This window comes from Trachurus japonicus, chromosome 11, assembly GCF_045865225.1.
Source record: "Trachurus japonicus isolate A0001 chromosome 11, Traja_1.0".
Taxonomy (NCBI): Eukaryota; Metazoa; Chordata; class Actinopteri; order Carangiformes; family Carangidae; genus Trachurus; species Trachurus japonicus.
In genome coordinates, this window is record NC_140917.1 from 26,128,488 (window position 1) to 26,143,947 (window position 15,460).

The following is a 15,460-nucleotide window of genomic DNA, read 5'->3' on the forward strand; positions in this document are numbered from 1 at the left end:
CAAGGTTGAAGAACTTGATATACGGGACATGAAGTTTTTCTTTGGGCAACAGGCTCTGTTGTTGAAAGTGCATCTTTACATGAATAACAGCCCCTGTGGCTGTAGGATACAAATAAAGCTAAAGCTCAAAGCTCAACAGACAACCCTGAAAAATGCACACGCACACTCGTTATCAGACCAGCTACGAAAACAAGGAAGCTGGGATTTTTATGGATCAGATATGACTTGTTGACTTACGGTTCCTTAGTTGAACAACTAACCGTAAACAGTTACTGCTTCATTGCCAGTTTCCTTATTGTGATTTAAAGTCCATGTTAATTTTTAAAAACCTTCATCACATCAACACTTCAAACCCCTCCTCTGACTCGTATAAAAGAAAGGAGGCTTTCAGCTGTTTCTTCAACAATCTTGATCTTCCTCCAACACTGCAGGAAAGCTCCAACCAAGACTTCAACCCTGCATCATTCTCCAGAGACTTGGAGAGAGACTCTGATACCATCATGATCCTGCTCCTCTTCCTGTTTGGTCTGGCTCTGGGTGCTGAGTCTCCTTCAGGTGAACCTGAAGTGAAGCTACGGCGTGGAAGCTGTCCCCCATTCTGGTTCAACTTCAAAGACCGCTGCTACAAGTACATTTCCTCGCGTATGACCTGGGCTGATGCAGAGCTCCACTGTTTGTCAGAGGGAACCAACCTGGTGTCCATCCACAGTCAGAGTGAAGATGATTTCATCAGATCCTTGATCAGGAACTTTGACCCTTTTCAGGGACTCACCTGGATTGGACTCAGTGACACACAGAAGGAAGGGTCATGGATGTGGTCTGATGGGACTACAGGCAATTTTCGCCCTTGGCATCCAGGACAGCCAGATAATGCTGGAGGACGTGAACACTGTGTAGAGTATAACTTTGGCAATCAGAAGAGATGGAATGATCGCCCATGTTCTGCCAGTTTTCCTTTTGTTTGTAAAACTCGCCTAAGTTGTAAATAAGACAGTTATGCTGAGTCCAACCTGATGACTTTGCACCTGTTTTCCTGTTCAAAAGCTTTTGGAACAATAAAATAAATGTGGAAATGCGTGCAGACGTTATTTCATTCACCTCATTCAACTGATGTGTCGATGATTCTGTCAAATGATGATGTGATAATAAAACCAGGGCTTTAGCAGTGCAGAGCAGGAGCTTGGAAATGGCTTGAATGTTAACATGAATTTCAGTCACTATTTCAAACTTGCTCTGTTGTCTGACAATAGAAACATAAATTATATACTATACTGTATATTTCTGTGAGCATCAGTATTGCAAGCATCAGTGATATGGAAACTATGGCAAAATTAATATAATGCTACAAATATTGACAACAATAACTTAAGGTTATTTTTTTCCTTCTATTTTTTTTTAAAATTAGAAAGCAGATGCACAGATGGTAATGTATACAAGCACACAGACATTCATATGAACACATATACACACACATGTATAAGAAATAAATAAAGAGAAAATAAATAGATAAATAAAACAATAATAATAATAATAATAATAATACATATCAGTGGCAGCGACTGAAAAAATTGGGTAGGACAGTAGGAACACCAGTCCACAGCGTCATGTTATTTTATACTAGTTGACTACTTATCCCTACTTTATTAAATGAAAATTAAACAGTAAAACAATGTCTTACAAGTTCTTGGAGTTTTAGTAAAAAAGCAACTGGACTTTTTATCTTGTTTGAAGACGTTTCTATCCCTTTTTACTAAAACTCCACAAGAATAAGATGACCTGCATGACTGAGAACCTTCACGGACAATGTCTTACAAGATTTCTTAAAAACAACATCATTTTATTCAATCTTACTGTTTTCAGATTAACACAGGCCTAATGAAAAAGACAGAGCCTTTATCATGGATGTGGGAAAAAAAAAGCAGGCCAGTGTTCAACACCTGCATGTCACAGTGGGGATTTCACCCCCTCTGATTCAAAAAGGAAAAACAAAAACCATGAAAATCTGTAATTATTAATAACAAAGCAAAGTCCTGCTGAGAAGATGAACATGTGGAAGAAGGCAGAGGTGGTGCTCACCTCCACCTCCACCACGTCTGACAGAGGCAGAGCAGCTGGTCCTGAGTCAGATCGTGGGGTGACCAGAGGCTGAGGACGCCACTCACCCCCAGGACCCAACATTAGATGTTCAGTGACTTACCTTGGACCACATAGGAGAGTGGGTAAAATTGTCCCTAACCCTTTCTAATTGATGTGGTGTTTTCTTTTCTCTTTTTTTTGCATTTGTGTCTGTGAAGTTGGTCTTAAATTTCATTTCAGGTGGCATTAAGTCTTGAAATCAACTTGGCTTAAGCTGTAGGAACCCTGGTAAAACTGTGTGAATTATTTCTGCTTCAACATGATTGGACTGAGAAGGAAAAGACAGTCTCGTCAGACAGCTTCGCCAGACTCAGGTTTTCTTCAGGTAAACCTGCCAGCGATGTCCTCAAAGCCAGGTGTTCACAGTCCCTGTTTATTTGTTGAATAAACAGGAAAGCTAGATCAGCCTATGAAACCTGACCAAATGTGTCCAGTCCCTGAGGTTGGCAACCCAACAGTTGGGCCTTTTCCCAAGCCCAACATATTATCGTATTGTCTGATACCATGTGGTTCTGCACAGATGACAGTTTTTGGCAAGTATACTTGACCAATAACATCACAACAAAATGTCAGACACCCTCTTGAAAAAGCATATAAAAGAAAGCGGCCTGTCAGCGGTGCAGATCAACTCCAACCAACACATCAACTCCTCGATCTGCTCCAAGGAGACGCCATCATGATCCTGCTCCTCTTCCTGTTTGGTCTGGCTCTGGGTGCTGAGTCTCCTTCAGGTGAACCTGAAGTGAAGCTGCAGCGTGGAAACTGTCCCATGTTCTGGTACAGCTTCAAAGACCGCTGCTACAAGTACATTGCCACACGTATGACCTGGGCTGATGCAGAGGTCAACTGTCTGTCACAGGGGGCCAACCTGGTGTCCATCCACAGTCAGGATGAAGAAAACTTTGTCAGAGCCCTAGTCAAGAAATTTGACCCTTCTGAGGGACTCACCTGGACTGGACTCAGCGATACCCACAAAGAAGGCACGTGGATGTGGTCTGATGGCTGTCCTGTGAAGTTCACATACTGGTCTATTGGGCAGCCAGACAATTACCAATCTGAGAACTGTGTTGTGAACAAAGATATGAGCGACCAGAAGTGGAATGATGGAAGATGTTTTTTGACTTTTGCTTCTGTTTGTGCAACTCGCATAAACTGTCCTTAACAACTGACAGTGTCTGATTCAACCTGGCCACTGTTTACTTGATTCAGTTCTTTCTTTTAACCCTTGTGTGGTGTTCATATTTTTGTTACTCAGCCAGTGTTCGTGGGTCTGGTGGACCCGCTGCATTTTTGGGTCTCCACATCAACACAATCAAACAATTTTATGTTAAAATACTCAACAGATGTTTACTTCATCCCAATTACAAGCCATATGAACAGCATATATGGTTAATATTTGCCCTTTACCTTTGTTGGATCACATTTATGAATTAATATGCTACTCGTTTTTTGTTAGTTTTTTTAATAAAATGTAAGAAAAAAAAGAAAATCAGTTATAATCAAGATATTTAAATGAACAAATTTACAAATGAAACAAGATTTTTTCATAACTATTGATTTTTAACTTCATTAGAAATGTTACCTATTCAGGCCAGTTGACATAACTCAAGCTGAACACATAGAGTAACCATCAGCCCCATTGAACACATTGCCATTTCACACCAGCCTATACAACACATGAGGGCTGCCCCTCATGTGTTGTGGTCCTCACATTCTGAAACCTCTTCTTCATCATCAAAAGCTTGTCTCTTCCAAAATCAATTGCAAGGCCCTCTCAGCATAATCTTTTGGCCGTCTTGATCAGTAGTGATTAATTGGGGCGGGAATGGCTCAGGCCGTAGAGCGGGTCATCCAGAGGGTTGCTCTGTCCTAGTCACTGTCGTAGTGTCCTTGGGCAAGACACCTTACCCACCTTGCCCCGTGTGAATGTGTTTGAACGTGTATGAATGATCATGGTGGTGGTTGAAGGGGCCGTTTGGCATGAAATGGCAGCCACACTTCCGTCAGTCTGCCCCAGGGCAGCTGTGGCTACAGACGTAGCTCACCATCATGTTAATGTGTATAAAATAAATAATGGTTTCTGTAAGTGCTTTGGGTGCCATGAAAGCGATATAGAAATCCAAGCAGTTATTAGTATTATTTGATAAGGAACCACCCTGGCAAAGGTGTGTTGTCCCACCCCCAATTTGTAGGTGGGACAGAGTATGAATGCTTGAATTTTGCAATGGAGACACACACGCACACACACACACACACACACACACACACACACACACACACACACACACACACACACACACACACACACACACACTCACACACACTATCAGCAGCCCCAGACAGGAGGAAGACATAGTGAAGGTACACAGGACCTACACTTTCCATGCTAATATTGGCCCCGGGTCCAGTGGACCCGAACACCCTGTATGTAATATAAACGTGTAGGGGGGGTCTACAGTGTGCGGTCATTGAAAATGTGTTTTGATATATGTTCTTCACAGAAAATGAGCCAAGGCCAGTGAATCTGAGTTTAAAAAAATAATGTATCATTTCATTTTTCTTTTGATAAAAAATGAAAACGGGTCCCACAGACCCGAACACCACACAAGGGTTAACCATGTAAAGTGCATGAAAAGTGCTCAATAAATAAGATTGAATTGAATTGTTGTTTTGTTTCACCATGCCAAAATGACCCCCACGCACTTAACTGATTCACTTGTAGCTATGGAATAAAAACATCACATGCATTGCTTAAAACTAGAAAAAATTGAAACGAACATAAAAACACAACTGATTCAACAAAAATGTTATGCCAATATTTTTTTTCTGTTTTTGTTACACACTTTGTAACAACACTCACCAAGCAATAAATCAGATTGGGTATACCGTCCGTATCAGTATTTTTTTTTTTAATTGTGTATACACTACTTAGAAAGAAGTTATTTAACGGGACAAACTCAGAGTGAATTCTTGTCCACTGATGAATAAATTATGCCCCACTTTCATATACTATTACTGTACATTTTCCATAAATTGTAGCCTACTGAAAAGTCGATATATATAGGCCTAGCTATATCTAGGACTATATAAGCTTAAGACAAAAAAATGAGAATTCAGCCAGATGAACAAAATATCTGCCATATTATCATTATCATAATATTAATAATATTTCAATTTTAATACCACCATTATAATCATGACACCCTAATGACAATATTTATTTACTAATTACAGGCTGCAGTTACCAAATGTTGGCACTCAATACATCATGTTTTACAAAGATCATTTACAAAATCTGAATCTGCAAACTAATTATAAAGTATAACTGATTCAGGAATTCAGTACAAGACATGTGTGTCCTCATGTGTGTATTAATGTTTTTATAAAATACACAGACATTTGTGTGAAAAGTACAATGTCAGGTCCAAACCATCACCACACAATAAAAAAGAGTGAAATTCTTCCTTCCAGCTCATCGGCAAGACCACGCCCACTTGCCGTTTTCGCGCGAAGCGATGGGCCGAACCATTGTTAGTGAGGGGGGGTAGGGGTTTTAATAAGAGAAGCTACTGTAAACATACAGAAACCCTCCTTTTCGAAATATTTTAGTGAACGAAGCGTTTTACTTACCAATTGTTAGTGGACTGAAAACAACCATTATTGGACCGACCTACAAATTTAGAGATAAGCTCTCCACCGACGAACCCCCCGCTTTTGCAACCACCGACCTCTCTAGCGGTTAATTTTTAAATGCACATACACGGATTGGTTTTCATGTTGTAGGTTGTAAGGCAAAACTTTCTCTTGGACCGAAATTTGCCACAAAACTGAGATAAAAATGACCCTCACATCGCAGGTAAGCGGCGGAGCAGTGCGTTAAAATGTAGCTTTCCTTTCCCCGTCAGTTTTTGGCGTGAAGAAAAGTCAAACTCAGCTCCATTGTGAAGCAGCTAACGTTGCTTGCATGGCCGAGCTGAGTTTCCTCCATTGTAACCATGCATACATAAGTTGCCCCTCATAACAAGGTGTTTATATGCGCTTCACTTTAGCAATAACCCAGATATCCTGTCATAAACAGCCATAGCCTAATGTAATCTACGGAGCACTTCTGTCCTAAACTGTGGTAACTGTTATGTCTTTGTTTTGACCTGGTTGAGGAGCTGGCGTACACGTGATCTGCCCACGACAACTTGAATGAAAGTAGTCCAGTGCTTAACATTTAAGTAGATACTCTTTGGCAGCAAATCGGTGCAGGATCACAAGATCAGTATTTTGTCAAGGAGGTGGAGACAGGGTGCAGTCTTTGATCCTCCTCATGAAAGGTCAGAGGTCACCAAACATTAAGCCTGGGGAGGGAGTGGTGCAACTGCAGCAGTTATCAACAAGACAGAGACACTGGGCACCCACTGCATGGATCAGACTCAACTAGACTCTGATTTAGATCATGTAAACTACTGTGATTTTTGAATTGAAGACCTGTTCACAATGTCTGCTTTAGAAAGTTATACATCAGTTCATTTTTTAGGCCTCAACCCCCACCTGTAAAACAATGAATTTATGTACCGTATGCTGCTTATCTGTGAGGCCAGAATACAGCAAAACCTAACCTCATTATTTATCTGTATTTTAACAGCCCATGTTAAATAAAATTGCAAATTTTCTGAAAACAAAACATGCTTTAATGTGTTTTGTGTATTTTAGATTTAGTACACACAGACTTTACACATATTTATTGAGGTGTGTGGTCTCACAAATGAGCTGTTGTGTCAATGGTCTCAAATGGCCGCGGCCTGCTGTTGCTGAGAAGTTGCACAGGCCTGTGTTGATAAGGATGGTCCTTGGGGTTACTTTGCTACCTGCCAGAGTAAACTCAAGATGATAAGTTTATTATGAGCCACAGCTCTGCTGAACCTGGCAGTTGCTGTAGTGACACACCTGCAAAAAATTCAATGCTCCCACAGCTTTCGCTCAGTCCACTGATGGACCGGTGCTCCCTCTGGTGTCAAGTGTGGAAATTGAATGAGTGAATTGAATGAAACATATGGCTACAGAGTCCACCTCTTGATTTGTCACTTTAGATTCACTTCATGCAGATAGAAAGCTGTGTATTCTCCCTGTTTGGTCCAGGAAATACATTGTTGCCATAGTTGATGACAATGCCTAAATATTTGTTGGTTGTATTCAGATTTTTGTTCTTTATTGTGTTAAAGATGATGACACAGGACCTTAAAATCCTCAATTAATCATTCATGCATATCATTATTTCCAGCAGAGCAGAGATCTTATGTAGTTTCATGTCTGCTAACAGGCTCCACGTTTCAAATCCAAGTACATCACTGCTGAGCTGGCTCGTCTGTTCAGCCAGTCAGACAGTGAGGAGGAGTTTGAAGGTTTCAGTGAGGAGGAGGATGAGGAGCCCAGAAGGATTCCAAACAAACGGATGAAAACCAAGGTATGAAATGTTTATTGTCGACATTTCTTACATTATTTGATGGAAATGTGTGAAGCTGCAACCCTAACCGCCAACCTGTCTGCCTTCTCTCACTGGGTTTCTCCAGATGGAGGATTCAGAGGAGGACAGCGATGTGGACACAGGCTTCTACTCTGACGGAGAGGCAGCTTCCCCACCAAAGAGGAGAAGTCTTTTAGTGGCCCTGAGGTGCGTTCACAGGGTTACGTAGCCCTTAAACATCACAAGGCCCACATGGTTTTTCTTGAACAGGCAGAGACTATGTGTTAATAAAGCCTCCTGTTACTGCAACTACTGGGGCAATCAATTAATTGCGTTAAGTATCTTTTTCTTGTATGTAAATCTCAGCAAGTTACTAATATAAATGCATTATGTCTGTGATTTCATGTTGAAGTTAATTGGGATTAGATCCAGTCTGTTTTCTAATCTAAGCCTCTATGCCTGTCTCATGACATATTAGTGTTAACTCTTGAACGGTTAAATCATGATTTTATTTTAATCTTGCTCCTCAGGTTCCCCATGAAAAGACTGTCTACTCCAAATCAGAAACCACAGGGGGGAAATGTTAAAAAACCTGTGAAAGAAACTCCCACTAGAAGACTGTCTACTCCAAAACAGAAACCACAGAGGGGAAATGTTCAAAAACCTGTGAAAGAAACTCCCACTATAAAGAGAGGCAGGGGACGGCCGCGTAAGGAGCAAAGGCAGGAGGAAGAAGAGGAAGAGGAGGAGCAACAGGAGGACAAGGAGGAGGTCCTGTATCAGAGCCTAAAGAAACGGGACAAGAACATCCAGGAAAACAAGGCCATGGTAATGAAGCTTGTGTGTTTTCTCCATATTCTGACAAATTTACAGTAAGTTACATTAGTCCCTAACTTGTCAAACCCTCTCTGCTGTTGTCTTTCAGCTGGCTAAGCTGTTTGCTGATCTGAGCACCATGGCTGACATGACTCTGCCCACAACCCCTCAAGTGAGTCTACTTACCAGTTTTTCCCAAACACTTGACAGAAAAATCAACATGCCCTCTGCTCAAAATAAAAATGAAGATTCTGACAAGACGATTATTAATCACCAGGTGCATTACATTCACTTGGCAGACGGTAACAAATACACCTTTTGCTGCTACTTTATAAAAGCATTGTCCAGCCCACCCTCCTCTACTGCTCACCCTGCTTCTTCTACATGCTGCCAGCCCCCAACAAGAACACACTCAGACAGAAAACACACAGAGCTCATCTGATCATCTGCCTCCTCACTCCCAGTATATCCCAGTACTGTCTCTCAGACCACAACAGCACAGCCACTGCACGTAGAGGTCATACCATTGCACTGGACCCCAGTCACCCCCTCAACCCACCCTTCAAACTAGGGCCCGACCGATTTATCGGCGAGCCGATTATAGCCCGTTTGAAAATAATCGGTAATCGGCCAAAACTGTTGCTGATATTTTCAGAAATAAAATGCACGAAATAAGACTGGGTTTTACTTTGAAAATGTTCCCCCCTTTGAAAACATCCCCTGACATTAGGCTATTTATCCTGTAGAGGGCGCATCCAACTGCATCCACTATCCACTAACCACCTCACACACAGCAGAGTGACTGACACGCTCCGCCATAGTCACTCACACACACATCACACTTGATTAACTGTTAAGTGTCTCAAAACCAGTGTTGCCGCTGGGTTTCTTTTTCCTTTTTTTTTTTTTTTTTGTCCGCGGTCGGGTGAATTAATTAATTAATGCTCGTGACTCCGGCCGTGTTGGGGCTCGCGGCAGCACCCGCTAAACGTTGAACACAGCGGTGATACATGCCAATCGACCAATGAAATCTAATCTAATCTTAAAGCAGATAACAGCGGCACGGCCGTTTCGGCTAATGCTGTGTTCAAGGCAGGCTTTTGAAACCGTAAGTTACAGCTTCAAGTCACAACTACGACTTGGTAGCGTTCCAGGTAACCCGTAGCTCGTGTTTTTACCGTCCTGTTGTCTGTGAAAGTTCCCTATAACGGCCACTCGTAACTTCCGACCCGTGAACTCGTACCAGATCGAACTGGTATGACTTCACAGGAAGGAAAAACACAAAGTACGAGTTTCCTTGAACGCACCATGAGTTAGCAGCCCCCGCCCTTGTCAGGCATCAATTGGTCCTCGTGCTACGTCACCACATTCACGCGCATCCCTTGGCTGCACACACAGCCCTTCATGCCGTTCTCTCCCCTCATTGGATAACACTTGTATCCCACAAGGAAAATTTTCTCCTCGGGTTACAGCAGAGCAGAGTGACGGAGAGACTCGTGTTTAGGCTGAAATACTTCATGTAAGTGATTGCTGACGGAAAATAGGACTATTTAGGACTTATGAATGAATGAATGTATTAACAAAAACATTCCACTGATATCTGCTTTAATGGAATTACTGGGCTGGTTTGCAAACACCCTTTTCCCTCTGTCTCTGCAGAAGAAGAAGAAGAAGCAAACACCAGAGAAAGCCACGCCACGGAAACGTAAGTCTGAAGCAGAGGCGGGGTCAGAGAGAAGGAACCCGTCTCGTAAGGCTCGTCCCCCTGAGAACTTTGCGGTGGAGGAGAAACGGGAGCCGGTCAGCCCCAGAACCCCCCGGACTGTAGACGTCAGGAAGCTGATAGAGGTACCACATGCTGCACATCTGCTCCTTTAACCAGATGTTACCTAATGTTGAAAGTTCTTCAACAAGGTGCACTTATAAGCAATCATTGTCATCATTTAGTCTCCTAGTCAATTTTCATCTCAGTCATCTGTCAAACAAAATAAATGAACATTAACTGTGCGTTCACACCAAAGGCTTCCAAAGCGTCAAAAACGCTCGAGGGTGGGCGTCAGACAAGACAGCTTCCAAAACGGCAAATATTTTCAGCCGCTTTGACCGCTTCGATCGTGATCGCAAGTTCGATCGCGCTGGTCATTGAGGAGCCGAAGGACAAAAAAAAGAAGGAAAAAAAGGCAGCCGACGGACATCTCTATTCTGACAGGCTGCCACCGGTTGCCGCTTAACCGCGTCATAGCTAATTACCCTAAAGTTAACCAGGGCTCAACTTCTCGTCTGGTGACGCTTTGGAAGCGCGGCGACGCCTGTTGACGCTTTGGACGCTCAGTGTCGCCGGGCTCTCATTGAAAATGAATTGACTTCCGGCGTTTTGACGCTTTGGAAGCTTTTGGTGTGAACGCACAGTTAGAAGAAAGTGCACCTGTCATTCTCTGTTTAAGACTTTGTATTAAAATGTTGCTGTCTACATAGCAGTGTCTTGTTCGTGTCCTCCCAGTTGTACTTAGTATTTGTCTGTTGTCATTGTTCAGGTGGATGATGAACATGTCGGTGAAAAGAAGCGGAAGAGGAGGAGCTCCAAGTGGAATCAGTATGTGAGGTCAGTCGACGACATCACCGAAGAGGAGCTTGACAACATAGCGTACCGCAGCAAAGACAAGATTTGGGACAAAGAGAACGTGAGTACCATCAGGCCTTCACCCACTGCGTGCCCTGGAGACCGCCAGTACTGTCTCCTCACTCTGTGTGTGTCCATCCTCCCAGGGCAGCTCATGTCACCAGTGCAGACAGAAGACTCTGGACACCAAGACAGTGTGTCGCAGTGGCTTCTGTGTGGGGGCCAAAGGTCAGTTCTGTGGGCTGTGCTTGAGGAACCGCTATGGAGAGGAAGTGCGCACTGTGCTGCTCGACCCGGTCAGTGATTAACACGTCTATTAAACATTTTATTTCCTGGAAGGAATGTGAGGTCTTCAAATATTGATTGTTGATTTTTTCCTCTTTTTTTTTTGTTTTAGCAAAAAAGCTTTTAATAATCCTTTATAAGGGATCATGCAGAAAAGTAGTAGAAGGGTGGTCAGGTTATGGCCTTTGACTTTTTTTGTCCCTAATAATATGTGTATATTTACCTTGCTTTTACATAAATAAATAAAAAGGGATGTGTATTGCTGACTTTTCAAATTATAGGAACCCTCAAATGTAGTTGTAGATACAATTCTTTTATTTTGATCTTTTTTATTCTGATCTATTATGTTTGACACCCTCCATTTACCGTAATAACAAACAGATGGATTTTGTGTCGAACAACGAGCATATCTGTTTGGTGTTTTAATTATTGGGAAATCCAGTTCAAAAAGCTGCTGCTTTAGGTCAAAGTGCTAGTCAGACTAGGAAAGTTATTACACAGAAATGCATTAAATCAATGGCCGTTATCAATACAGATCTTTCTTAATGAGGGATACGTAATTGAGAAATGGTTGGATATATTTGGTCATATGAAAATGGAGAGCACTTGGAGTGGAATGAACTTAAAAACCTCAACAAAAATGAATTTGTTTAGCGTATAGAACGTGTCTGGTCACCTGTGTTAAATTTGAACCTTTTCTTCAAAGACGTGGTCTTGCCCTATCTGCCGAGGGATGTGCAACTGCAGTTTGTGTCGTAAGAAGGAGGGGCGCTGTGCAACAGGCATCCTGGTGGGACTGGCCCGCTACAACGGCCACGGCAATGTCCATGAGTACCTGGAGAGGTAGGCCACTTTCTTCTCACCGTTCAGTTTAATGTTACAAACTCCCTGAGGGTCAAGCAGAACAATAATCATTAGTTGTGACGTATTCTAACAGCAGATAAACTCAAGTCTTGTTTTATTCTCCATCCCAGCATTCAGAAGGAGCTGCAGGAAAGTCCAGAGTGTTGACCAGTGAGGAGGATCTGCTGTAGAGCTGTACCTGGAGGAGGTTCTGGTGCTGCACAGTACTGTAGAACTCATTTTAATGCACATATTTAGGTTTAGATCAACCTTTTAGCTAACTAGAGAAACTTCTTATATCACCTTAAGATAAGGCACATACACTGTTAAAGTTTTATATAACCTGATTTGAGCCTTGTAACGCTGCATTATGTAATAATGTAAAAAATCTTGACACACCCTAGTGGCAGCAAATATATTTAGCTCCGTAGGTGGGTCTAGAAACGAGGAACTTTTTGAGTCTAGAACACCGTTTGTGTTCACCAATCACAGCGCTCTATCTGTTTAGAGAGTCGTTGGACGGGTTTAGAGCGATGACGACATACATTTTAATTGGCTTGTCAGGCTAACGTCATCCTGCTCTTTGCTCTGATTGGTCGTAGCGCTACCCTATTGCATACAGAGGCAGTTTGCAAGACAGCCTTCATCCCGCCCCCTGGATTGAGCCGAGGTCTACCGGTCGTTGCCAGACTAGACATTTTAATGATATAATCTGGCTTGTCAGGCTAATAATTTGGTGCATTATGTAGTAAACCACCAACACCCGTGACACGAGTAGCCTATATGAATATCTACATGGACTGGACCATGGACTCCCAATTGATTTATGTAGTATGATTGCGTTAAAGATTTTTATTACAAAATGTGGCAGATTATTACAAAATGTGGCGTTATTATATAATGACGTGAAAATGTATTACATTATTACATAATGCGGTGTTACAAGGCTGCGTATGATACAGGATCGTTTTTTCGTTTACTGCCTGAACTGAGTTTGGCGTTGTATGTATATTTTCTTTCTGTTGAGTGTTTGTACTTTATGTTCACTAGAACAAATGTAAGTGGTTCATTTCTGTGTAACGGATGCAAACGGAGCCTTTTATACCAACAACGTTTTTAAAAGATTTAATAAAGAATGGCATTATCCAATGATTTGCCATGTATCCATGCACACCTTCATCTGGTGATTGTGTTTCTCGCAAATTGTGTCTTTTTACAGAGGAAAAATCTACCAAACATGATTGTACATTGAAAACATTTGTTTTGCCTGGGTGGGAGGAAACAAGTAGGGCTGTCACCATGATGAAATTTTAGTTGTCCATTAATTGCCATACAAATAATTGCGATTAACGATTTAATTGTCTTTTTTCTGACCATTTTATGACACTATTATTGTATAAAGCTAAACTTAGTTTAATCATATACCTTATGAAGAAGAGCCATTTATTGGCATAGACAGTTATGTGTCATTATACAACAAGTAGTTCCGACCAAGCAATCTGATTGGTCAATAAGACATTTAGAACGTGCTCAAATCAGCATTACAGCACGGCTGACTCATCACTGAAAATATTACTTCGCCATGTCATGTTGTTTACACATCTCCATGGCAACATGGATTTTTCGTAATTTATTACTCGTGAAAATAAATCACAAACTACATTGACCTCCTGTAGGTTGTTCCTGACAGCTGCCAAAGTCACATTTATAGAACAATTATGTTTTATTTTTTGTTAATATATTGTAAACTTCCCCGTTGCAGCCGAGAGGATTGTCTCCCTCCCATGTGTGTAACGTTACAAAGTCGGAGAGACACGAGTTGTGATCGCGGTGAATATGTTTTTTTAAAATATGGCCTGGAGCTGAATATTTTCATTGGATAAAACGGAGGTGATTACCTGTATGTTTCTCTCTCTCCCTCTCTCTTGCTTGCGCCTTTTGGGCTTTTAAATAATCTGGAGTAATGGTTTGGCTTTCTCTATCAGCTGTGTCGGCGACACAGCGCTATAACTTCATTTACATGCAGAGTTTGCGGTTGTAGAAGCTACATCTGTGAAAGGAAAAAAACGGCATCTTTGTCATAACTTGTGCGAGTTTGTGCGGTGTTGATTTAGTTCGGGAAAGTCAGAGACCGCGTTAAAACATGAACGTCAGCTCAGAGTTCACTCATCTGGGACTAGAAAATCATTTCTGTTGCTAGGTCGTTACTAAGGTTCGGACTATTTGCTGTAGAGGTGAACTAGGTTCCATTACACATAGGAGTCTACTGACGTGACTGATTGTGTTTCAGTTATTAGTCAGACCCCATTTATTTCCATGGAAACGGGAAGCACACTCGCAAAAAACTTTACATTTTGAGAGCAAAACGTCCATCAACATGAATATTTATTTAATTATACGCTTTATTTTGTTGGTAATTGTTGTATAATCGCAATATTACCCTCGAGGGTGTGCTTAAACGTAATTTGAGCACTTCGGTGATGCTTGCGGACCTCGGCGCAAGCGCCTCGGTCCTGACCGCATCACCGTCGTGCTCAAATGACGTTAAAGCACACCCTCTCGGGTAATATTGCTTAATTAAACCACAGCAGAAGAAGGGGGCCCAACGTGATGATGAGAGCACCAGTCAAACCTAAAAACGGTGGAAACGATTTTAATGATTATGAATATTAATTAGGACCAGCTCAAATAATTGCAATCAGGCAATTACGTAACGATTGTGACGGGGTCTTCATGACGCATCACTGTAATGACGTGTGTGTGAAACAGAAAAGTATATGTAGTGGAGCTTTTAATGTTAAAAATGAAATATAGCGCTTTTCTGTCGATACCCAAAGCGCGTGCAGACACCATTATTCATTCATACCACATCACACCGGTTGGTGGTAAGCTACGTACGTAGCCACAACTAACAGAAGCGTGGCTGTCAGTGTGCGCCAAACAGCCCCTCCCACCACCATGATCATTCATACGTATTCACATAAGGCAAGTTAGGTAATCTGTCTTACCCAAGAACAGAGACCGGACCCTCTGATTATTGGACGACCCACTCCACCCCCCCCCCCCCCCTGCCGAGCTTGTCATAACATAATGTATAGTTTATAAACCTTTGAAAGCGTATGAATTAAACACCTCAAAATATCAGTCCAATGATAAGCGCTGTGTCTGATACCTGTAGTTGATTCGATTGCTTTTTATTATTATTATTATTATTATGATCTCCTTGGTGAAGCTGCCATCACAGTTTCCAAACATCAAAAGCTTGTCCTTCCCTTTGTTCTGATGAGAGTTCATTATGTCAAAGTCAC

General features: G+C 41.9%; 2 protein-coding genes and 1 pseudogene across 4 annotated transcripts; all 3 read left to right on the forward strand.

The window, feature by feature from the left end:
• Positions 1-377: 377 nt before the first annotated feature.
• On the forward strand, positions 378-1,077 carry LOC146978955 (lactose-binding lectin l-2 pseudogene; annotated as a pseudogene).
• Positions 1,078-2,751: 1,674 nt separating this feature from the next.
• On the forward strand, positions 2,752-3,344 carry LOC146978956 (type-2 ice-structuring protein-like). The gene has a single exon (XM_085792017.1). The coding sequence runs from the start codon at positions 2,813-2,815 to the stop codon at positions 3,296-3,298; it is 486 nt and encodes a 161-aa protein (XP_085648143.1). The 5' UTR covers positions 2,752-2,812; the 3' UTR covers positions 3,299-3,344.
• A 2,319-nt stretch (positions 3,345-5,663) lies between these two features.
• On the forward strand, positions 5,664-12,428 carry cdca7l (cell division cycle associated 7 like). 3 transcript variants are annotated; one of them, XM_085792040.1, is made up of 11 exons: positions 5,664-5,992; positions 7,445-7,588; positions 7,695-7,795; positions 8,119-8,130; positions 8,203-8,416; positions 8,514-8,576; positions 10,064-10,252; positions 10,939-11,085; positions 11,171-11,320; positions 12,016-12,152; positions 12,284-12,428. In XM_085792040.1, exons 1-11 carry the CDS (start codon positions 5,975-5,977, stop codon positions 12,318-12,320), a joined length of 1,212 nt encoding a protein of 403 aa, XP_085648166.1. In that variant the 5' UTR covers positions 5,664-5,974; the 3' UTR covers positions 12,321-12,428. The 3 variants fall into 3 exon arrangements, with proteins under 3 accessions (XP_085648166.1, XP_085648164.1, XP_085648165.1); XM_085792038.1 differs by having other exon boundaries at positions 8,119-8,416; XM_085792039.1 differs by having other exon boundaries at positions 8,119-8,416; positions 10,067-10,252.
• The last annotated feature ends 3,032 nt before the right edge of the window (positions 12,429-15,460 follow it).

Excerpts from the sequence above, each read along its gene's own strand:
- cdca7l (XM_085792038.1), top strand. Across the intron at positions 8,577-10,063 it reads CTCTGCCCACAACCCCTCAA|AAGAAGAAGAAGAAGCAAAC; the intron begins GTGAGTCTACTT and ends CTGTCTCTGCAG. Across the intron at positions 11,086-11,170 it reads AGATTTGGGACAAAGAGAAC|GGCAGCTCATGTCACCAGTG; the intron begins GTGAGTACCATC and ends CCATCCTCCCAG.
- LOC146978956 (XM_085792017.1), top strand. The coding sequence starts at position 2,813 with ATGATCCTGCTCCTCTTCCTGTTTGGTCTGGCTCTGGGTGCTGAGTCT.